The sequence below is a fragment of the Palaemon carinicauda genome, chromosome 10 (genome assembly GCF_036898095.1).
Source record: "Palaemon carinicauda isolate YSFRI2023 chromosome 10, ASM3689809v2, whole genome shotgun sequence".
NCBI lineage: Eukaryota > Metazoa > Arthropoda > Malacostraca > Decapoda > Palaemonidae > Palaemon > Palaemon carinicauda.
The window spans coordinates 112,200,400-112,225,887 of NC_090734.1; the positions used below are offsets into that span (position 1 = coordinate 112,200,400).

Sequence of the window (25,488 nt, forward strand, 5' to 3'; positions counted from 1 at the left end):
TACCGGCTAAGTTTAATATTTAAAAACACAAAGTATTGTTATCAAACTGCGTGCTAAAAAAGGAGTGACGTCACTGGCGTGGGTTGGTTAGTAGTAGTACGAGGTTGAACGGCGCCTCGCTGTTCGGGGATTTTGACAGGAGACATCTAAATGGTGCGAGGCCTCTGGTTGTGATTTATCGCGCCCCAGTATTATATCGACACCTTATACAGGTGAGTGAGCTGGGTTCAACCTGGCATTCCCATGCAATTTTTTCTCTGGTAATGTATAGCAGTTATATACCTTAGAAATGGTGCTAAAGGAGCATTTCACTGGCCGACACGGGTCGGAGCCCAGAAAATGCTTTATTCATTAGATAATCTGACATGTGGTAGTAAAATGTATATAAAATTAGGTTGAAGATTTTAAAATGATTAAATTATTTAATAGTTAGAATTATTAATGTTACCAGGTATCTGAATAAGGTTAGGTCCAGATAATTAATTTTATATAATTGTTATCCCTTCATAATCGGAAAATATTGAATTACTGTAGTCATTTTGGTTAATACAAAATGCCTTTCAGATTTACACTGCAGGGATTATAGTACATCTAATGCAGTCCAATGCTGTTTACTGACTAAAGAAGGGGAAAATAAAGATGTCTTCAAAACTAACAAGTACAGTATCCAGACTATTGATACAATTTCAACTATTTTTATTTTAAAGGGCAGAAGGGATGCTAGAATTGAGAGCACAGTTAACACATGACAGTTCCATATGAAAGAGAAAAGAGCAAAAGAAAGGTTGAAGTTCGTGTCCCTTATGGAGATTCTGTCATGTAATAGGGATCAATCAAAGAAAAGTTTTCCCGCATTTTATCAGGTGAGATACCAGGAGAAGCTTCGGCCTGATCCATGGATCCTGGCTGTATTCAATGAAGTTCTGAGATTCTTCTATCATTCAGTCTTCACTTGTCCAAGGAACTATTTCCATATCCTAGTTAGTTACAAAATACAACAAAATCTGGGTTTGTAAGTTTTTGTTAAAAGTGATAGAAATGGATGTTTTTTATATGGTTGTTTATAGTCGTATGTGTTAGTAATGATACTTTTATCGTTCATTCTTTCACTTTATTAACTTATTGAATTAGAAGTTGGGATTAAAAGATGGAGAAAAAGAGGTTAGATTATTATAATTTGGTATAAAAAAGGAACTTGCATGATACATGAGTATACAGTATATGGTATTGCTATAATTTACTTTTATTTATTTGTAGACCCTATGAAGTTTGACCCAAAAATTACTATTTTTAACACAAAAAAAATAAGTAAAAGAAAAATATAAAGCCTATCTGCCCTCAGAAACTTGTGACATAAAGAATTTGCAATATGAAAGTACATATGTTTTTACTGTAAATCCACAAGGTATTGGGGGAGCGATAGGTGAACAGTGATATGGTGATGGATTACTTATTACAATTTTGACACCTATTCAAGAATCCAATATCCTTCAGTAGTACTGTTTGGTCATGAAACTCAAAAGAAATTAATCTAAATTTAATGGAGTCCTGAATATTAGGGTTCATGGTTTAGAAAAGACCACTAAATCTTTCAAGGGTTTTAAAGGCAGCTCAATAGTGTATCAAATAGGTATTCACTAAACATTATCTAGGAATTCTGGTTTCTGTGTCACAGTTATTTGGCTTTAGGGTTCATAGTGGCTGCTATGAATGGGGTCTGATAATATTGTGAATTTGATTTGTTCGTATGGTAGATTTGTGCTTTGGAGTTGGTCTAATAATCTCTCAATTTTAGTTGGTTGATTTTGTAAATTACTTATGCCCGTAGTTTCACAGTAATTAAGATTTCGGTTACATAAACGAGTAATTGGGTGATAAAGTAATATTTAGATAAATCAGTTGGGAGTTTTATAGTAACCTAAACCTAGACTAAAGGTAAGTCTAGGATATATGTAATTGATTAGGGAAACTAATGCCCTCTCTCTTTCCTTCACTGGCTACCCACCATCACTACACTGAAGGAATCAACAATGTGAACATTGGGAAGTTCATAGAAATAAGCAGAATTTTAATGATAATATTTATTTCTATACTCGCTTCTTCATAATACATGCCCGTCCTCCTCCCTACTAACTAGTGGCGTCAAGACAATAGGGAATTTTTTCGACTTTCAGACTGAAGACGACAATATGACACATTGTTTACTAGAAGCATTAGAATATTAGAAGGAAAGAAAACATTGAAATAACCAAGCTACCGTAGACAAAACCAATAGGAACGTCGAGGAAGATTAGAAACAAATTTCATTATTAAAATTCTGTGTTTTTCTGTCATAGTTCCCGTATTGAGGTTCCATTATACTGTGTTTTGTGATCAGTAAAGCTAATTTTATCAGGCTTATTTTCTTATTGAAATTAGTATCATTGCTTAAAATTCCATAGGCTACAAATTCAGCTTTTTAAACATAAGACTTACCCGGTAGTTATGTATATAGCTTACGTCCCTGACGTCACGGCAGAAAATTCAAAACTCGCGCCAATCGCCGATTGGATAACCAGGTGTACCACCCCTGCGCCCTAGCAAGGTACCTGGGAACCATTCCAGGAACCCTCATTTATTCCCTGCCGTTGCTTGCAGCGACACGTGGATATTCTGCTCGTCAATTTTGATCTTATTTTGATGAAGTACAAAATTTTGGTTGTTGACTCCCGCTTGTTTTTTATCTCGCTTTTGGATATTCTTTAATTCGATTGGATTTAGAAAATTTTTAACCCTTGCTTGTCTGATTTCTCTTTAATTTTTCAAAATGGCCACCCCCCCCCCCCCTATAACTTTTAGGTTATGTGTGAGTAGTGGGTGTAAGACCCAAATGGCAAAAGCTTCTCTTGATCCCCATTCGCTCTGTGTTGCTTGCAGAGGTAAAGAATGTGATTTGGGGGATCGCTGTGATGAGTGTGTTTTATTATCAGAGCATGAATGGATTGACTTTGACATGTATAGACATAAATTTAAAAGGGATAGATTGAGACGAAGTTTTTCACGTTCTTCTAAAGACTTTTCCTCTTCCCATGTCACTAACCCTATTCCTTCCCCTGTAGTGGTAGATCCTGATCCCGTTACTGTAACAGCTAATGAGCCGACGCTCAAAGGTATGTTGGTTGCGATTCAAGCGCTGGGCGCTAAAGTGGAATCGCTTGCGGCGGACAGAATCCAGCTGATGTCCGACGTCAAGCAGTTGGAGGGTGAAAGTGCGAAAAGTGCAGTGAAGTTAAGTGCAGCGGAGGGTGCGCCTGCTCACGTCTGTCGTCCTCCGAGTCCTAGACCTCTTCCAAGCTCCCCAACCCCTGGGAGAAGGAATGTCGAACGGCGAAAGGAGACGAGAGGCTTTAAAACACGAGCAGACGTCCCCTCGAACGTACCTGTGGGCGCTTCCCAGGACGTTTACCCTCACCAATGGAAAGGTGAAGTTAAGTGTTTCTCGTCGTCTTCGGATGACGCCTTGCCTAAAAGAGGCTGGAAGCTGTCTTCCAGACCTCTTAAGAGGACCTTTGATAAGGCCAACCAACGTCCTGCCAGTTCACGGCCTGGATGTAGCCATTTGGATACACCAGAGTCGTTTGAAAGTTCTCGCTACCAAGGATCCTACTATGCAGTCAGGACCAGGCTTAACCTCATTCCAGGTGCTCACGCGGCCTTCAGACTGGTTTTCACCTTCCAGGCGCTCTGTACCCCTGAGCGATGAAGAGAACGTTGTGGTGCCATCACCAATATCACAATGTTCAGATCCTAATTTTGTCATGCTACAAGAGATACAAAGCAGGTTCTTGTCGTTCATGCAGAACTACCAATGTAGCGACAAACCTCAAGCTGACACTCGTGACAGTTTTTGTCAGGAAAGAGACAGCGAGCAGGCTGCTCAGCACGTTTTGAAACGTCCTGTAGGACGTGTTCCCTAACGTAGCTTTAAGGGCTCGGCGGTCCATGATGTCGAACGTCCTCATAGTCGAGGCTCTAACCTTCCTGCTAGCTTCCTTGAATGTCCTTTAGGACGTGACCTAAGTCCACAGTTGACAGCCCTAATGTCGAACGCACTTTACTACGAGGCACAGAACGTCCTTACAAGCACAAGGAGATCCTTCTGTCAGATCGTGTGCTCGAACGTCCTTCAAAGAGAGACATCGAATGTCCTGTCAAACAAGTTGTCGAACGTCTTGAGAAACAGGCTGCCGTTCGTCCTACGAAACAGGCTGTCGAACGTCCTTCGAAACAGGCTGCCAAACATCCTGCGAAACAGGCTGCTGATCGTCCTACGAAACAGGCTGCCGAACGTCCTGCGAAACAGGCTGTCGAACGTCCTAGATTTCAGGACGCCTTCCGCTCTTCAAGTTACCTTAGTGAACGTTCTCCAGGACGTGTTTCTGAGCGCTAAACAACCAAACAGGTTGTTGAGTGGCAAGCGATTCGCAACGCTGAACGCTTGTCAGGAAGCGACGGCAAGCGCCTTTCAGGATACGATCCTGAACGTCCTACCTCTACAGTATCCATATTTCAGATGCTTCAGAAGTTAGTGTTGATTATGATGATAAGGCTCACTCTTTCCAAGATGACAATAGCGCAGTTCAAGTTCAGGAACTCATTGGTTCCTATCGCGTTGATTGCGAGCGTTTGGCTGAGCCGCAAGTATCACTCCCGCTTGATATTATTCGTAATGATCTTGTTTCTGTTGCTATCGGAACTCAGGATATTCTCGAGAAGGAGACTGCACTCAACACTGTTACTCCCGATGGAACGTTACCAGAGAAGGACATGGAAGGTCAGCTTTCTCCCCTGGAGTTTGTGGAAGTGTCGAAAGACGAGGACTCTGTTTCTTTTCGTCATTCTGTCGACTTGAAAAGACTTATGAAAGTTTTTACTGAGGAATTCTCAGACTTCTTTGAGCTAGGGGCTCCCCGTTCGCCACCGCCCGAGTTTACTCTTGGGAAGGCTTCTAAGAAGACTCGCTTTACCAAGATGGTTTTATCACGATCATCTAAGAGGGCTCTAAAACTGATGGGTGACTGGATGCAGTCTAAGAAAGCCTTAGGGAAAGCAGCTTTCGCTTTCCTCCAGCTAGACTAGCCTCCAGGTCTAGTATCTGGTACGAGACAGGAGAAGTTCTCGGCTTGGGGATACTTGCCTCTGCCCAGGGAGATTTCTCAAGCCTCGTTGACGCTCCTCGTCGGTCGGCCATGAGGAAGATCAAGATCATCTGGTCTACATCGGAGACGGATCACCTGCTTAAGGGCATATTTAGAACCTTCGAAGTTTTCAACTTCTTGGACTGGACTCTTAGAGCATTGGGTAAAAAAGTTGCTACTTTTAAAGAGGGGGATACCTCTGCCTTAGTCCATTTAATGTCCAGCATGGATAAGGCTTTGCGGGATGGATCCAACGAATTAGCAGCGCTCTGTTCTGCTGGCATTCTAAAGAAAAGGGATCAGTTATGTTTGTTTCTTTCTCTGGGCGTTACTCCCTTCCAGAAATCCGAGCTGTTGTATGCTCCTCTTTCTCTCTTGTTGTTCCCACAAGAACTAATTAAGGAGATATCGTTGGCCCTGACTCAAAAGGCTACTCAAGATCTGGTCTCTAAGACAGCCAGAAAAGCTCTACCATCCTCATTTACCAGTCGCAAACCTAAGGAAGAAACTTCTTTTCCCAAGTTTTCCCAGCCCTTTCGAGGGAGATCTTCCAGCAAGGGGTAGTTCCAGACCTGACGCTAGAAGGAATAAGAGGAGAAGCTTCAGAGCAGGGCGAAGCAGAGTCTGACTGCTTTTGCCTTCAGGCAGTAGGAGCCAGACTACTCAACTTCTGGCAAGCGTGGGAGAAGAGAGGAACAGATCAATGGTCTATACAGATCTTGAAGGAGGGTTACAAGATTCCCTTTCTAGGAATCCTCCTTTGGTCTTAGCTCCTGTGGATCTCTCTCCCAGATTCAGAGAGGAGGCAAAGTGACAAGCTCCGACTATCCAAGTGTCTCTCAAGTTGGAAAAGGGGCTATAAAAAAAAGTACAGGATATATGTTCACCAGGCTTTTACAACCGCCTGTTCCTGGTATCCAAGAACTTGGGGGGATGGCGTTCAGTCCTGGACGTGAGTGCGCTGAACAAGTTCATCCAGAAGACAAAATTCTCAATGGAGACTTCGAAATCAGTTCTAGCTGCAGTAAGGAAAGGCAACTGGATGGTCTCGTTAGACCTCCAGGACGCCTACTTTCACATCCCAATCCATCCGAGCTTCAGGCTTTACCTAAGATTCGTCTTCAACTTTTCCAATTTCGAGCCCTATGCTTCGGCCTCAGCACAGCCCCACAGGTCTTTACGAAGCTCATGCTAAATGTAGCAAAAATCCTCCACTCAAGGGGCATCAGAACCTCCTGTATCTCGACGACTGGCTTCTCAGAGCTCACTCATACGATCACTGCCTGAAGGATCTTCAGACAACATTGAACCTTACAAAAGAACTGGGTCTCCTTGTCAACAAGGAAAAGTCTCTCTTGATTCCATCTCAAGAGATTCTCTATTTGGGAATGACGATTCGGAGTCAGATTTTTCGGGCTTTTCCATCTCCTTTAAGGATGGAGCAAGCCAGGTTGAAACTCCAATCTTTTCTAAGCAAGAACATGTGTTCAGCAAGGAAGTGGATGAGTCTAGTAGGAACCCTCTCCTCCTTAGAACAATTTGTTCCCCTAGGAAGACTGAACCTTTGTCCTCTCCAGTTCCATCTCAACAGCCATTGGAACAAGGAGAGAGACCTAGAGACTATGACTATTCCAATTACGAACTCCATCAAAAACTGCCTTCGGTGGTGGGATGAACCAAACAAGTTCCAGGAAGGTCTCGACCTAACGCAAAAGAACCCAGACCTTGTATTATGTTCCTTTTGGGACTGTAGTCAGAGAACCAGAAGAACTTGCATATAAATCACAAGGAATTGTTGGCAGTTCTATTAGCCCTCAAAAGTTCCGAGGGATCAGTCTCCAACAAAGTGGTTCAAGTCAATGCCGACAACACGACGACATTGGCTTACATTGCCAAGCAGGGGGGAACTCACTCAATGTCTCTGTAGAGACGGCGAAGAATCTCCTTTTTTGGGTAAGGGAGAGGAACGTTATCCTTTTAACAAGGTTCATCCAAGGGGAGAAAAATGTAATGGCAGACAGCCTCAGCAGAAGAGGTCAGATCCTACCGACAGAGTGGACGCTCCATCTTCAAGTTTGCAAGAGCCTCTGGCGTCTTTGGGGTCGACCATGCATAGATCTCTTCGCAACATCAAAGACAAAAAGGTTAGAGGCATATTGCTCTCCTGTACCGGATCCAGAAGCAGTCCACATAGACGCGTTTCTTTTGGATTGGACCAACCTAGATATGTACGCCTTTCCACCATACAAGATCCTGTGCAAAGTGGTACAAAAGTTTGTAACATCCAAAGGGACCAGAATGACCCTAATGGCCCCTTTTGGCCGTCAAGAGAATGGTTCACAGAGGTACTGGAATGGATGGTAGACACTCCAAGAAGCCTTCCATTAAGAGTAGATCTACTCAAACAACCCCACTTGGAAAGATTCCATCAAAATCTCCACTTCTTCAGCTAACTGCCTTCAGACTATCGAAAGACTCACTAGATCTAGAGGCTTTTCGAAGGAGGCAGCTCAAGCCATTGCAAGAGCAAGAAGAACTTCAACTATCAAAGTTTATCAATCCAAGTGGGAGGTTTTTAGAGAGTGGTGTAGAGTCAACTCTCCTCATTCAATACCTCTGTAGCCCAAATTGCGGACTTCCTGCTCCACCTTTGAAGGAAGTGCAACTTCTCCTCGTCGACTATTAAAGGATATAGGAGCATGTTAGCGACTGTGTTCAGGCATAGAAACCTAGACCTTTCTAACAATAAGGATCTGCAAGAACTTCTTAAGTCTTTTGAAACTACAAAGCAACGAAACCAAGATTCACCAGCCTAGAATCTGGATATTGTATTGAAGTTTCTTATGAGCGACAGGTTTGAGCCATTGGGTGCAGCTTCTATGAAGGACCTTGCTATGAAAACTTTATTTTTTATTAGTTTCGCAATAGCCAAAAGAGTAAGTGAAATACATGCGCTTAGCAAGAACGTTGGTTTTCGTGATGGTAAGGCTGTCTGTGCATTACAATTAGGCTTTCTTGCAAAAAATGAACACCCTTCTCAGCCTTGGCCCAAAGCGTTTGAGATTCCAAATCTTTCGGATTTAGTTGGCGAAGAGTTGGAAAGATTCTTATGCCCCGTAAGAGCTCTGAGATGCTATTTGGATAGAACAAAAGATTTATGAGGCAATTCTGAAGCTCTATGGTGCTCGGTCAAAAAGCCCTCGTTACAGATGTCAAAAAATGCCTTGTCATTTTTTTATCAGGCTCTTGATTAAGGAAGCACATATACATTGTAATGAAGCAGACCTCGGTCTTTTAAAGGTCAAGACTCACGAAGTCAGAGCAGTAGCAACGTCGGCAGCATTCAGACAGAATAGATCATTGCAAAGCATAATGGACACATCCTTTTGGAGGAGCAAATCTGTGTTCGCTTCATATTATTTAAAAAGTGTTCAGACTCGTTACGAGGACTGCTACACTCTGAGTCCATTCGTAGCAGCGAGTGCAGTAGTGGGTGAAGGATCCACCACTACATTCCCATAATCCCAATAACCTTTCCTTCTCTTGGTACTTTTATTTGTTTTTATGGTTGTTTGTGGAAATTGTGTCAGTCTTCCAATATCATTGATTTTATTCAGGTTGTCAATTTTGTTCCTTGAAGAGCACTCGGAACTGGTTATTGGAGGAGGTTCTGTCATAATGAGGTATATACACTGGTTTGACAGTCCCTACGAGATCTTCAGCCCCCTGGGAGGACCGCTGGATCTCATAAGGCTAGCAGACATAATGAGGCAGAGAATCATTGAAGTCAGCTTCCTTATCAGGTACGAACCCTTAAGTTTGTTTTAATTAACTCTTAAGCAGAATTCCAGATATACTAGCTGTCTCTAACCCTCCACCAAAGGTGTTAATCAGCTATATATATATATATATATATATATATATATATATATATATATATATATATATATATATATATATATATATATATATATATATATATATATATATACTACTGGGTAAGTCTTATGTTTAAAAATGGTATTTTCATTATAAAATAAATTTTTTAACATACTTACCCGGTAGCTATATGTAATTTAAGTCCCACCCTCCTCCCCTCTAAGAGACTAGAGGCATGGAATATATGAGGGTTCCTGGAATGGTTCCCTGATACCTCGCTAGGGCGCAGGGGTGGTACACCTGGCTATCCAATCGGCAATTGGCGCGAGTTTTGAATTTTCTGCCGTGACGTCAGGGACCTAAGCTATATATATAACTACCGGGTAAGTATGTTAAAAAATTTATTTTAAAATGAAAATACCATTTTTGGGCTCAAGTCGTATCGTCCTGATGGAAGTTCCTATAAGTAGCTTCCAAAGGGATATATGTACTACATTGATATTCCCAGGGAATTTTACCTCTAGGTCTCCAGAATTCTTACTCCTGGCGCGAATATCCTTAAATTTTCTCACAAGGATATCGCATAATATCAGAGGACGTATTCTTGACACGCCACATAGCAATCTGCACCTCTAATAGCGTTTACGCTTCGAGGGGGAAAGTGGCAGAATAGAAGGGGAGCCATATCAAGGTTACCCTAATTTTCATACTATTATTGAGTATCACAACAGCGCCATATCCAAGATGGCGAACATTCCTAATTTTGTAGCGAATTCGCACGGTGATGTTCCCTGTTGATCTGACATTTTCGATCGATTTTCAAGGATTATTATTATGCAATCTCCAGCTTCTTTCGCCTCTGGAAAGGAGGAACACCCGATGACATGTGTTGTAGTCTTCTGCAAGATCAAGAGTAAGTGTTTTTACGGTCATAATACATGCAGGCTTCATGCCCCCTGCAATATTATTTCCGAATCCCTACATTATTGGAACCCCCAGGTTTGCAATGTACAGTATGTCGGCCTTAATGTCCGAGGGTTTCGAGAATCCCAAGTCGATAGAGACTAGGGAAGCAGCTCGTTACAAATTACGCAACTGGGTGAGAGGTTTCCAGAAAATCTCTCCGGGACCTTACCTACCTAATGATAGGATGCGTAAGCTACTATTTCCGAAAGTAAGTAAGGAAATAGTGGTGCCTCAGGCACGATTTACATCTCCCGACGGCCAGATAGCCTTTGGGAAGGAGGGCAGGAAACGCCCATGGGAAGAAGGGGAGAATGTCGTGTCGGAATTTTTTCCGTCTATGCTGGCTCTAGAGCCATCGACATCGACATCTTCACCTTCTACCCCTCTATTAGATGGAATGGACCAATTATGGACCCAAGTGAAAAATCTAATAGAAAACCTTCGCAAACAAGACGAAAAGCAGGAAGCGAAATGCAAGATAGAGCCTTGTAAAGCACCACTTGTCTCTCCCCAAGGGTCATACAAACGACCCATAGATAAAGACCTTCCGACATGCTCCAAAACCAATCCCTGGAGGTTTGCGGAGCTGATGCCGAATTTAAATGGCAAACTCTACATCTCGGAGGAGATGGGTGCTATTCCTTTGAACAAAATCCAGTTTTGGCCAAACTTTGACGCTTTCCCTAATTGTTTCGTTCGACTGAAGTATGAACCAATGTCAAGGAAAGGAACGGAATCGAAGGAGGTCATGATTTTTGACCATGATAAGGCACAGGCTATCTTGTCAAGTAGCCTGAAAAAGGCGGGTTACTCGGTGTTGAAGGTATTCTTACTAGGTAACAGGCACCCTTCCTTTCTTGCTCCTGCTTCAATTTCATTCCCCTTTATAGGGAAGGCATTTAAATCTGTTGCCAAGGCAGTGAAGGCAGGTAGGCCATGTCCTGCACTCGAGGAGTGCAAGCCTCTGTCACTAGCCTTAACCAGACATGAGAAGGATTGGAAGGAAATCCACTTAACCTTTTCAGTAGGAAGACTAGATGCGGATGTCGCCAGTTGACAGTTTAACGAAAATCTCCCTAAATTATCCGAGTTTCTCTTGTATAATGAACAAGAGACAAAGGAGAGACTTGCAGCCTCCCTATCCCTACTAAACTACGTAGAGTTGTGTTCAACCCATCAAGGTACCCCAGTCATGCTCATGGTCTTAGCCAAAATACATATGGCTACCTTAGTAAAAGACCTTTATGCAGGCTAGGAGAGCTTGTAGGGAGATTGTGTTCGCTGCTGCAACAGTGAAACATGAAACAAGGAAGCTAATATCTTCCAACATCTGGGCTAAAGACCTCTTCCCAGACGAGGTAGTTAGAAAAGTGATTAAGAACGTCTCCACGGAGAACATAGGACTTCTCCAAAAGTGGGGCATCCTTTCAAAGAGAAAGTCTTCCACGGTTGTGGGTCCCCAACCTAAAAGGAAGACGGAAATGTCTGGAAATATATATCGGGCTGTTCAACAACATCCCACTGTTGCAGTGACCGCGGTGCCACAGGCAGGTGGTCGAAAATATAAACCTACTGATCATTCGAAGCATAGAGATGCTTCTGGTAGGAGGGAGGTTCCTTTAGGATTGCTGGACCTTTGATCCTTGGGTCCAAGGCCTAATCAAGATGGAAATAAGATGGGAGGTAGAAATGTCTCCACCATCATTTCTTCAACTCTTCCTACAATCCAAAACCCTCCTGGAGGAGTATACCTGAGAGCTCTAGAGCATACAGGTGGTAAGGAAACGATAGTCCATCGAATTCCAGGGAAGGCTGTTTGGTGTTCACGAGAAGGACTCAAGAAGACTCTGAGTCATTTTGAACTTGTCGCCACTCAATAAGTTCAAATAAAGCAGCGAGTTCAGAATGTTAATCCTTCTGAACATAAGAACCCTGTTTCAAAAAGGGGTGTTCGTAGTCTTGTCAGACCTGAAACTTGTCTATTGGCAACTTCCAGTCAATCACCCCCTCCCCTCCTATCTAGGATTCAAGTTACAGAGGGTAACGTACAGTGAACCCTCGTTTATCGCGGTAGATAGGTTCCAGACCCGGCCGCGATAGGTGAAATTCCGCGAAGTAGTGACACCATATTTACCTATTTATTTAACATGTATATTCAGACTTTTAAAACCTTCCCTTGTACGTAGTACTGTTAACAAACTACCCTTCAATGTACAGAACACTTAATGCATGTACTAACGTACCCTAAACTAAAACAGGCACAAATATTAAAGGCGACTTTATATCATGCGTTTCCTAAACACGCCAAATAGCACGATAAAAAATGGCAACCAATGTTTTGTTTACGTTTATCTCTGATTATAATGAAGAAACAAACGCATTTACACATCTGTGTATAGGTTAGTTTTTGCATTGATTATATTGATTATTCAGTACAGTATGTTGATTTGGTTATTACTAATGTTTTACTTAATTTTAAAATTAGGACTTCCAAATGAAATGTTTTTCTTTATGACGCCGCCTGAAACGACGGCGTCATAAAGTACGCTCAGTAAACAAACTAAGGAATTTAACGTTCATGATGAAAGTGATAAATAATGATATTACAGTAAAAGCTTTTATAAAATATGTTATTACAAATATTATTTACTGTATCTATATAAAATCATACATGCGTAGCAAAGCAGGCAAACAATCTACGAGAGAGAGAGAGAGAGTTGTTTTACATACGTAAATGTAAATTTTAAACAAAAAAAATAGCCCCATTTCATATAAAATAGATTACAAATATTTTACTTTATCATATTACAGTAGTCTGTATAATACTGTAAAGTTGAGTACAGTATGTTGTTGTTATAGTCGTGGCGATGAAATTCTCGCGAAACAAAAACACGCCATTTGATTACAACAGCTGATTCACTCTCTCTCTCTCTCTCTCTCTCTCTCTCTCTCTCTCTCTCTCTCTCTCTCTCTCTCTCTCTCTCTCTCTCTCTCTCTTTCTCTCTCTCTCTCTCTCTCTTCGTGTTATTCAATACTTACATTTAGATGAAGAAACTAAAATTAGTTTTCTTAGTGTCAATTAAATACGAAACGAAAAAATTAGGCCGAGTCTACATCCATTTCAATCATAGCTAAAAATATGGCATCCGATTTCATCAGCAAACCACTATTTTTTGGGAAATACCATTTTATTCTAGAAAATTGCCACTCTTTAAATAGTTAATTGCACATTAAGAAAGCGTGTACTTTTGTTTTTAAATTTCGGGTGTGTTTTAAAAATCGAGTATTGTTGACTTCTTTTTGTTTTACTTTTGGCTGTGATTAGATCAGCTGTCATCTAGCGGCCGCTCTTGAGTGTGTACGAATACACTAACAAAGTATCATTTATACCATTTCTTAACTTACTCAAACCGTCTACAGTATACAGTTGATATTACATAAGCACCAATGTGTTATAACCTATCAAATTTTTTTGTTTATTACATTTAAACCCCCCTCCATCTCTCTCTCTCTCTACCTCTCTCTCTCTCTCTCTCTCTCTCTCTCTCTCTCTCTCTCTCTCTCTCTCTCTACCTCTCTCTCTCTACCTCTCTCTCTCTACCTCTCTCTCTCTACCTCTACCTCTCTCTCTCTCTGTGGGCTACTTTTCACTACCTCCCATTCCTTACCTCTCTCTATCTCTCTAACAAATGATATCTTTGTTGCTCCTCAAAGTTTCATTTATATTGAAAATCAATCATGATTCAATTTTCCTTACTTTCTCCAATCTCGCACCATCGGTCACATCGCGGTATTTTCGAAATTTCCGGAAAATCCGCGATATATGTATATACATGGGTTATGAAAAAAATCCGCGAAGTGGTGAATCCGCGATGGTCGAACCGCGAAGTAGCGAGGGTTCACTGTATATCCTAAGAAAGATACTTGTCGGACTAGACACAGTCCTAAATATCTTCACAGGATTGGCAGACACAGTCTTGCAAAAAACCAAGCCTAGAAAAGGTTCAGGCAACAATGTACCTGAGCGAGAGGCTGGGGTGGGCAGCACCTGAAGTGGCTGGTCTATGAACATCCAAGGAAATGATCCGGTTCCCGGAACATCGCTGATGCAAGATAAGTTTCAAGAAGTCTCGATTTTCCCCAGCTCAAAGGTTTCAATGGCTAAAAACCATTGAAGCCTGTTGTCACACCAACTCTCCTTTCCCTTGGGAATGTAAAAGGAGATTGCAAGGTTGGTCAAGAGGCTCTGGTAATCAGTCAGATTTCCAAGATGCTGACGAGGAGGAGCTCTGAACTCTCTCCAGTTCGCAATAGAGACAGACCTAGTGCTAAGAGCACTGCTGAAAGTTGCGTTAAGAGTCTGGAGAAGATACGAATCAAACGCTCGAAGAGAACTAAAAAGACCGGTATCGGTCCTTCTTTAATCGCTTCCCTAACAAAGGTCAAAGACCGAAAGTCCCAAGACCAGGTTGATCCTGTCATGAGTGGGGAAACACTCTCCACGTAGATCAGACTTCCTACGGCTGATCTAGGACACCGAAGTGGTAATGAAACGTTGCAATCAACAATGCTAGAGAATGTCTCATTCAGTCCAGGTGACGTTATCCATCCCTTCCTTAAAGGGATGGCACCTGTCAGCAGTTCATGTACAATTGATCCGCAGTGTGACAGTGGATGCTCTACCTGGGCTCAAGCCGATAGTTAGAATGGTCCACGGACGCTGACCTATTCTCTCCCAGATGGGAACAAGTCTCAGAACTGCAGATCGACCTCTTCATCACAAGCGTCTTCAAGAAACTACCTCGATATGTAGCCCCATACAAGGATCCTCTAGTGGAGATAACAGACATCATGTCTCTGTTATGGAAGGGATGGACTCAGGATTTCCTGTTCATCCCATCCAGTCACCTGCTGAAGGTCCTCAACATGCTGAGATCCTTCCAGGGAGGAGTAGCTCTGTTGGCTCCCAAAGTAGACCAAGAGCAATCGGTCCTCTTTAGCGAAGGAACTGAGGCTGAGGCTGGCCCTAGTTCTGAACCGAGAACTATTTCAGGAGGTTCAGAAGTTAATTGCCTTCGATTTATCACAGAGAACCCGAACCCTTCATTTCATGATTTTCTTGCCCTAGTGGTCAGGAAAAGATTTGGGATCTCTGAAGGCAATATAGAATTCTTAGAAGAATACAAGTCTAAGTCAACTAGAAGACAGTATGAGTCTTCTTGGAAAAATGGGTTGCTTATGTAAAAGCAAAAGAACCGAAAGAAATTTCCATGAACTTCTGTCTGTCCTTCTTTGTCCACCTTCATAATCAAGGTCTGGCAGCCAACACGATAACTACATGCAAGTCAGCCTTGACTAGACCTCTTCTATATGCCTTTCAAGAAGGTCTGGCGAATGAAATCTTTAACAAGATTCCGAAGGCATGTGCAAGGCTTAGGCCTGCAGCACCACCAAAGCCCATCTCTTGGTCTTTGGACAAGGTCCTACATTATGCCTCATCTGTGAACAATGAAGATTATTCCCATAAGGATCTAACCTAAAAGGTTATTTTTATGTTCGCTATAGCCTCCGGGGCTAGAGTTGGTGAAATATTGGCCCTATCTAGAGATGAGGGCCACATTCAGTTCACAGAAGCCAGAGAACTGAATCTCTTCCCTGATCCAACCTTTCTTGCTAAGAATGAGCTACCCAGTAAGAGGTGGGGTCCCTGGAGAATCTGCTCTCTGAAGGAAGATGTCTCTCTATGTCCTGTAGAGTGTCTAAAGGTCCATCTTCGTAGAACTTCAGACTTCAAGGGAGGACAGCTGTTTAAAGGAGGAACCTGTGGATCAAACTTATCCCTAAAACAACTGAGGGCGAAGCTCACCTACTCCCGCAGGTCATGATCCGAGAAAAATTGCTTCATCACTGAATTTCTTTCTGTATATGGACTTTGAGCGTCTTCGTTCATACACCGGATGGAAATCATCCAGAGTGTTTTACAAACACTATGCGAAACAGGTCCATGAACTTAAGCACTATGTAGTAGCAGCAGGTAGCGTATTAAAACCTGCCTCCTAATTACTGTCATAACAGTTAACTTATTGGGACCTTGAACATCCTTGCTCATATACTGGATGGGGATCATCCAGAGTGTTCTACAAACACTATGCTAAAAAGGTCCATGAACTGAAGCATTATGTGGTGGCGGCGGGTAGTGTATTTAAACCTGCCGTCTAATTCTGCGACGAACAGCTGATTGACTGGTACTGTCAATTAAAGGGAGAAGGGGTCATCACTTTTAGTATGACCTCCTTTGAATGAGTGTTACCATGGTGACACTAACTCTGTTCAAAAATCCCAGGTGTGGAATTATACAGATAGCTCTAGTGCCGTGTGTACATAGTACACAGTGTCGATAGAAGGTAACCGGTACAGAAATTACGTAGAGAAATTTTATTAAAAAAATTTTCTTCAATCTGAGAGTGGCACTCATTTCTTTCCTTTCAAGAAAGAAATATAATATCTGTATATGTTACAGGTATAATTCCGTTATCATGTTACATTTGTTTTACTTGTAATGCATTTAGTCATTTATTAGAAATAAATGTCTATTAGAATGTAATTGCGTCCTAATTCGTCCGACAATTGCAATTGCATGTTTAAAATGCCAGAGTTCTTTGACTTACTGAAGTAAGTATTCTTCATATAATTGTATGCTTGCAAGCAATGGATATGAGAGACACTGATATTGATTCAGCAATATACAGTGATACCTGTACATACGATTTTAATTCGTTCCAGAAACTGCTTCGTATGTTAAAACGATCGTATGTTAAAACGATCGTATGTTGGAGCAAATATTCCCATAAGAATACACGGTAATTTGTTTAATTCGTTCCTCAGCCTAAAAACCCATAATAACTCCTTAATAAATGGTACACATAATTACACATAACATTAATACAATTGAATAATATAGGAATATCTAAAAAAAGAATAATAATAAAGAAATAATAAATAAAAAAGGGGTCTTTATTAACACTTTGCCGTAGCGACAGGCCAGTGCAGGAGGAGACGGAAGATCAGCGAGGAGGTAATGATGGCGACTACGATAACGTACGATAACTTACACTAACTTACACTACGTGAACTTTAACTTAACTTAGCTTATTTCTTTTTTTTCATTTTTATAATTTTATAATTTTTTTTTACATTTTTTTCTTTTCTTATTTTTAATTTTCATCACTTTCACTCGATTCGGTCTTCCTTTTCTTTGCTTCACTTTCTTTCTTTTCATCATGATCACTAGACCGTTTTGTAGATTTTTTAAAGAAACTATTGAGAGAAAGTTGCATGGTATGGCTTTTGAAGAATTTTCTGGAATGAGTTAAGCGAACATCATTGAACTGCGCAACTGCACGGCAAACCTGAAGTTTCTGTGGGTGATGCTTGTCGATGAAATCAACCTCTTGTTGATGATATGCCAACATCTGTCTTATTTCCGCAGTACCTGAGATTTGGCCTACCTCCTCGGTCTCCTCCGACTCACTCAACTGCGCTTGGAACTCATCATGCTACATGGCTTGCAGCTCCTTGAGTTCCTCGGTGGTGAGCTCTTCATGATGCTCATCGACGAGTTTGGTGATGTCATCTTCATCCACCTGCAGACCCATGGACTTGCCAAGGGATACAATCCCTTCAACGTCTTCCTCGGTGGCAAGCACAGGTTCATTCTCGGGGCCAAAACCTTCGAAATCTCTGGGAGCAACAGCATCAGGCCAAAGCTTCATCCAAGCTGAATTCAGGGTCTGATGAGTTACTCCCTCCCAAGCCTGATCTATTATCTTTAAGCAGTGCACGATATTAAAGTGGCTCCTCCAAAATTCACGCAAAGTTAAGTTGGTGCTTTGCGGGACATTAAAGCACTGATTAAATAAGTGCTTGGTGTAGAGCTTCTTAAGATTAGAGATGACTTGCTGGTCCATGGGCTGGAGGATACGGGTGGTATTCGGTGGAAGATACAACACTTTTATAAATTTGTATTAGTCGATGATATCATCTTCGAGTCGGGGGAAGGGGGGGGGGGGGGTTGAGCGGGTGCATTGTCCAAACAAAGCAAGCACTTCAAAAGCAAATTCCTCTCCTGAAGGTACTTCTTGACAGCAGGGCCAAAAACTACATTTACCCATTCCACAAAGATATGCCCAGTAACCCAAGCCTTAGAATTAAAACGCCATAGAACATGTAGCAGGTCTTTATTAATTCTATGTGCTTTAAATGCCCTAGGGTTTTCGGAATGGTAAACTAATAAAGGCTTAATTTTGCAGTCCCCGCTGGCGTTGGCACAAAGCGCAAAAGTCAACCGATCCTTCATTGGCTTATGTCCAGACATTTTCTTCTCTTCGGCGGTAATGTACATTCGACTAGGCATCTTTTTCCAAAACAGACCGGTTTCATCACAGTTGAACACCTGCTGCTCTACGTATCCTTCCTCTGCCACGATGCTTTCGAAATTTTAAAACAAAGTCTTTAGCAGCCTTGGTGTCTGAACTCGAAGCCTCTCCATGCCGAACAACTGAATGAATCCCGGTCCGTTTCCTAAATTTCTCAAACTAACCTCGAGACGCCTTGAATTCCTCCGCCGTAGGATCGGCTGAACTCTCCCCAACATCACCCCCAGAGCCCACTGCCTTTAAGTCACTGTAGATAGCGCTGGCCTTCTCACAAATGTTCGTTTCAGTGATCGTATCGCCAACAATCTCCTTGTCCTTGATCCATATCAACAAAAGGCGTTCCATCTCTTCAAGGGTAGGGCTACGACATTTTGAAATAATCGTGATCCCCTTCGAAGGTTTCACTGCTTTAATGGCTGCCTTCTGTTTTAGGATCGTCAAGATCGTAGACATATTCCGGCCTTATTGTTTAGCCAGATCACTAACACGCACACCTCGCTCATGCTTTTCTATTATTTCTTGCTTTAGTTCTAATGAAAGCATTGACTACTTCCTTTTCTCACCACTAGTACCACCTCCTGAATCGAAACTAAGCTTTTTAGGACCCATGATTACGAAACACAGAAAACAACACTTGAAAAGGGAAGATAAAAAACACTGTTAATAACTGAGCGAATAGAGAACACCCAAACGATGCACATGAGATGAAAGGACTGATCAAGGCGACGCTCGATTGGCGTCCCTCAGATGTTCTGCCGTCTAGCGGCGTCAACAACAAACCACGGGTGACGCTTTCGAGAAAATTCCATGCGTACGCGTATTATTTACTTCGTATGTTGGAGCAACACTTCGGGTGTCGAGACAGAAATATGGTTGAATTTTACTTTGGATGTTGGAAAATTCGTATGTAGAGGTTCCACTGTATACAAACTATGAGACTGTTTGTATATTCAGTGTATACTTATGTTTGTTCATACAATATATGCTAACCTTAAGGCCCCTTTTCTACTGTCTAGAATGACTTCCCTGTAAGGGGCAGGAAACACTAACATCGTTTATGATTAGTGATGATGACGGATAACGGTAACGTCATTTGTCTCAATTGGTCCAAATAACAATACAAATGTTGTCCCAAGGGTAAGGCACTGATGAAAATCCACAGATACATTAATGCTTGGGTATGCTTCCATCAGGACGACATGGCATGAGCCCAAAAAACGGATTTTGAGCAAAGCGAAAAATCTATTTTTGGGTGAGATGGCCATGTCGTCCTGATGGACCCACCCTTTTTTTCTAATAGAAAAGATCTTCACAGTATCCCTTCCCGAAGTACTGTATCTGTAGCAGCATGCTCAATGCTACAAGGAATGTTCGCCATCTTGGATATGGCGCTGTTGTGATACTTGATAGTAGTATGAGAACTAGGGTAACCTTGATATGGCTCCCCTTCTATTTTTGCCACTTTCCCCCTCGAAGCGTAAACGCTATTAGGGGTGCAGATTGCTATGTGGCGTGTCAAGATTACGTCCTCTGATATTATGCGACATCCTTGTGAGAAAATTTAAGGATAGTCGCGCCAGGAGTTAGAATTCTGCAGACCTAAAGGTAAAATTCTCTGGGAATATCACTGTAGTACATATATTCCTTAGGAAGCTACTTATAGGAACTTCCATCAGGACAACATGGCCATCTCACCCAAAAATAGATTTTTCGCTTCGCTCAAAATCTGTTTTAATGGTTATTTAAGGAACATCATATTTCTTTATTATTATTATCATTATTATTATTAGCCAAGCTACAACCCTAGCTGGAAAAGTAGGATGCTATAAGCCCAAGAGGTCTTAGATGGGGAAATAGCTCGGTGAGGAAAGGAAATATCAAAATAAACAGACTACAAGAGAAGTAATGAAAAATTAAAGTAAAATATTTCAAGAAAAGTAATAATGTTATAGATCTTCCATATATAAACTATAAAAAGACTTGTTAACCTGTTCAACATAAAGATATTCGTGGCAAGTTGAACTTTTGAAGTTCCACCTATTCAACTACATTACCTGATTAGCAAGATTATTCCAGAAATTAGTCACAGTCGTTGTAGTATTGAACCTTGTGATGGAGAAGTTCATCCTTAAACAGTATTTGACAAAAATGTAATTGTTTTAGTATTTTTTACCTCCCTACTTAATTTTGTCTTCCTTTTGGTAAAAAAAATCTATCTTTTATAGAATCATAATTTATATTCTTGTTTAGTTTCATTTTCCACTTTTTCACCTTCCACTTGATAAAGACAAAAGTTTACCAGCATTGTTTAAATTTGAAACTTAAGGAATTATGATCTTTTTCAGTTTGCTCAAGGAATACGATGGAAACATCCTCTGCGACAACAAGGAAGATGTAGTCGTCCTGGCTGCTGTAAGGCCGCCACCTGTTGAAGACCCACTTTCAAGAAGCTTTGAGGACGATTTTGTTCCTCATAATTTTTCAAATTCTCTTGACTCGGGATTTGAATTCATCGAAGGTGAATGTAAATGAAAGTACAGAGGCAATGAGTGAAGTAAAAAATTTTGAGTAGGTGTTATAGTACAGAATCCTGATTGCTGAATCCAATTTGTTATAAAGATTTAATGAATAGTTTAGCATCAGTTAAGTAATGGGATAATTTTAAGAAAACCATTTTATGTTTCATTTAAAGAGATTTCTTAAAAGCCCTTAAAACTTTATTTTTTACATATTTTATAATGGGAAAATGTTTTTTGCTTATAAAAATAAAATTGTTTTAAAACAAAGAATATCATAGGTCATAGTTATATTCAAGGTAATGTAATAGCTTTAAATATTGTCATATTACATAGTATATATTTTATATTACAGTATGTACAGTTTACATGTAAAACTAAATTTTATATTCCATTCGATATGCTATTTGTAGTAAACCTTATTCGAGTTAGTAGTTCTAAGAATTTTGATTCTCCTGTTACCAATGCTCCAGCCCCATTAGATCAGATGAAAAAAAAAATTTTTCTCTGTGTATACAACCTTGCATGCAGATCAGTACAGTACATTACATAACTGTAACACATATTACCCTTGATTAAATAATCATGCATTCTAAACCTGTATTTGTTCCGTAGCCGAAATACAAACCACGCTATTTAATATGGGTATTACTTTCGGCGTAGCTGAAATGACGAGCCATTAGAATTTTAACGAGGGATTACTACCCCCTCGCTAGTTAGCGCGGGGGTTGGAAGGGGTAGCTAGCTACCCCTTCCCCCCCTCACACACCTGTGACTAGCTCACTTTGCTTTTGGCTTGGGTGATGAACAGACGTGTCTGCTCCCACCCTCGCTTATTGACAGCCTTTGATCTTGTTTTGCTTTTTCTTTTCAGTGTGCTTGGAAGTTGGCCTCTACTATGCGGAAGTGTCCCAGCTTACCTGACCGCCCTTGCGGAACGTTTATGTCGGCGGTGGACACAGACCCTCACACCTTATGTCCTTATTGCAGGGGCCAACGGTATGAAAGAAATAAAGTTTGCGGTGAGTGTAGGGAGTGGTCTTCCAGTGGGAGAGGTTTTCACGGCGCCGGAAGAAGAAGTCTAAACGGGATATTTCTCTTTCAAGGGTTTCCTTGAAGAGAGAAAATCCCATGGACTCTTCTTCCGTAGCCCAAACCTCCTCCGAAGCTCCCACTCGATCGGTCTCTTCCGAGAGGCCGTCGAGTGGTAGCGTGGGGCGTACTTGTGTTCGCCAACCTCGGGGTGCGGGAGAGGGCGTTGCCTCCCATAGCGAGGCAGCTCCTCCTCCTCCCCCGGGCGAGGTTATTTCTGCTAATGCCTCTAATGATGATTTATTGCAGCTTTGGGCTTCCTTGGGGCTTCAGGGTTCGCCCTCCAAGGAAGCCCTGTTTGACATAATCAGGTTGTGGGCTGCTGTCAAACAGTCGCCGGCGATAGCAGAGGTTGACCCTCTGTAGGCTTCCGACGAGTTAGGTCCGCTCGCACCGTCACCTGCGCGCCATCGCTCGCACCATCACCTGCGCGCCATCGCTCGCCAGCACGCCCACGCACCCACTCACCTGCTCGCCATAGATCGCCCACGCGCCCCCTCTCCAGTACGCAGTCGCTCACCTGCACGCCCTGCTCACCATCGCTCGCCTGTGCGCCATCGTTCGCCTGTGCGTCATCACTCTCCTACTCGTCAGTGCTCGCCCATGCGCCCACGCTCACCCTCGCCCGCATCTTCTTCTCCGCGCGCGCCCGCCCGCCCACGCAGGCGAAGGTTCGCCCGCGCGCGAACCAGGGAATATTCCATCGCGCGAGCGTCACCGCGATCCCCGGCATGATTCCCATCGGGATTCACAGCGCGAGCCCCCGCGCGAGGCTTCAGGAACAAGAGCATCCAAGTCGTCGTCTTCACGTCCCCCCCGCGCAAGCTCAGACCAGCGCGCTCGCAGGAGGAGGGGAAGTCTTCAGATAGGTCCAGGATCCAATCTTCTTCACTTTCTTATCAGGCAGGCCCAGTTGTAGTGTCTACTCCGGAGGATCGCCCGATCCCCTTCCCTCCAGAGAGAGTCTCTGACACAGCATCTGTCAGTAAGCAGCCATGGTTTGGGTCCCTTATCAGAGCTGTAGTTCAGGCTGTCAAGCCTTCCTTCTCTGAGTTAGGCCTCAAACCAAGGGCAGCTCCGACCCCACTGAAGAGGAAGAGAGGAGTAGAAGTCGTGGTGACTTCTCCCAGGGTCAAGCTGGCTCCTAGGAAATCCTTGAGTAAGGCCCCCTCCCCCCCTCAGACTTTCTCTCCATCTCCTGTGGACGAAGATTTTCCGTTCTCAGGAATCTACCGAGGTGAGACGTTCTCTCATCGCACCAATAGGAGAAACCCCACCTTGAGCAGGAGAATTGTCTCGAGTTGGGGTGGAGAAGAGCCCTCAGACTTCGTTATTGGAGTCCTGTATTCCTCCTAGGAGGGAACCTAAGGACTCTAAGACCATCCCTAAGTCTTCCTCTAGGATTTAAGCAGAGCCAACGAGACCATCGGAGAACGTCCACGTGTCCCCCCAAGTAGAGCCTTTGGGGACGGGAGACTTTACAGCCAGTTCTCCGGGAGGAGAGCAACAGTAGTCGGAGTATGCCTTCTGGCAGGTCCTGACCCTGATGAGGCATCTCAACGGGTTCCCGGACCCCGAGATTCCTCCTCGTGAGGGCAAGGACACGGTCCTGGACCGAGTCTTCGGCACCCAGAAACCCGCCAAGGCCAGTGCGGCTTTGCCCTGGTCCCAAGGGGTGAAGAGTGCCAGGGATAAGGTTGAGGGCCAGCTCTCCAAACTCGCCATCTCCAGCCGTTCCACTGCTGGCAACAAGCTCCTCCCTCCTCCTCGTATCAACCAGAGGAGGTACTTTGAGATCATGGAGGAGTCTTGCTTAGCTCTTCCCCTGCACCACTCTGTGGAAGAGCTTACCAAGGGAGTCTCTCTAGAGAGGCTCTCTAGCCGGCAAGTGACTTTCTCGGCGACAGAGATCCTAAGTCAGGAGAAGGTTGCGAAGTGTGCCATGCAGGCTACTTCGTGGCTGGACGTCTGGCTGGGGTCTCTTGGCATCCTGTTGCGATCCGAGGATCTGTCTAAGGAGAGCACCAGAAAAGCCCTGGAGACCTTCCTCCTTTCCGGCACCCGCACCATTGAGTTTCTGGCCCACCAAGTCTCGAACTTGTGGGCCAATTCCATCTTAAAACAACGTGATGCGGTGGCAGAAAGGTTCCATTTGAAGGTCCCAGCCGTCGAAGTCAGCAGGCTCAGACATTCTTCCCTTTTGAGAAAGAACCTGTTTGAGCCTAAAGATGTGGAACAGGCAGCTGAGAGGTGGAGTCCAATCAGGACTCTCTCCTCCAGAGGGCTCTCACATCAAACCCCTACAAACCTCCAGCACCTCAACAACCTCGCCCGTCTAAGACGACGAAACCGGCAGTGGCAGCAAAGACGACGGTGTCCAAACAGCAGCCCTTTCCTGTCAAAGACAAGAAAGGCAAAAAGTCCTCCAGGTGAGGGAAAAATTCTAGAGGGAGTGGCCGAGGCCGCAAACGCTAGGATTGGCAGTCCCCCTGCATGTCCACCACTGGGGGGATGCCTACAAAGTTGCGCGATCAGGTGGCAGAAACTCGGGGCCGATTCCTGGACGATTTCCGTAATCAGTCAGGGATATCGTGTCCCGTTCACAACATTTCAACCTCCCCTGACAGTAGATCCAGTGTTGTTGAGCTCCTATGCCATGGGATCGGCAAAGGGGCAAGCCCTATGGGCAGAAGTCGAGACCATGTTAAAGAAGGATTCTCTCCAGGAGGTTGTCGACGGTTCCCCAGGCTTCTTCAGTCGACTCTTCCTTGTAAAGAAGGCGTCTGGAGTCTGGAGACCAGTCATTGACCTCTCAGCTCTGAACAGGTTTGTCAAACAAACTCCGTTCAGCATGGAGACAGCAGACACAGTCAGACTTGCAGTGAGACCACAAGACTTCATATGCACACTGGACTTAAAGGACGCGTACTTCCAGATCCCAGTCCATCCGTCTTCAAGGAAGTACTTAAGATTCAGCTTAGACAACAAGATCTACCAGTTCAAGGTGCTGTGTTTCGGTCTCTCCACAGCACCTCAGGTATTTACCAGTGTTCACCCTGATTTCTTCGTGGGCACACAGGATCGGCATCCGTCTCCTCCGTTATCTGGACGACTGGCTGATCCGGGCAGACTCGGAGTCGACCCTTCTTCGACACCGAGATAAGCTTCTAGGAATTTGCCAAGATCTAGGGATCATGGTAAATCTCAAGAAGTCTTCTCTGCTTCCAACTCAACGACTGATATATCTAGGTATGATCTTGGACACCAATCTCCACAAAGCCTTCCCATCAGACGACAGGATAGCAAGGCTGAGGAGGGTTGTAGACCCTTTCCTCAGACGGGAAGAACTCCCATCCCAATTGTGGTTACGTCTCCTCGGTCACCTCAGGATGAGATCCCTGCAATGGCGACTCAAGTCCCGGT

At 43.2% G+C, this 25,488-nt stretch overlaps 1 protein-coding gene across 1 annotated transcript in view; it reads left to right on the top strand.

Annotated features, from left to right (window-relative positions):
- nesd (nessun dorma) overlaps window positions 1–21,407 on the top strand; it is a 116,312-nt gene extending 94,905 nt beyond the window's left edge. Inside the window, exon 13 of the mRNA XM_068381673.1 lies at window positions 20,803–21,407. Within this exon, the coding sequence (XP_068237774.1) occupies window positions 20,803–20,989 (187 nt within the window). The 3' untranslated portion in view covers window positions 20,990–21,407. The remainder of the gene's footprint in view (window positions 1–20,802) is intronic.
- Window positions 21,408–25,488: the final 4,081 nt, after the last annotated feature.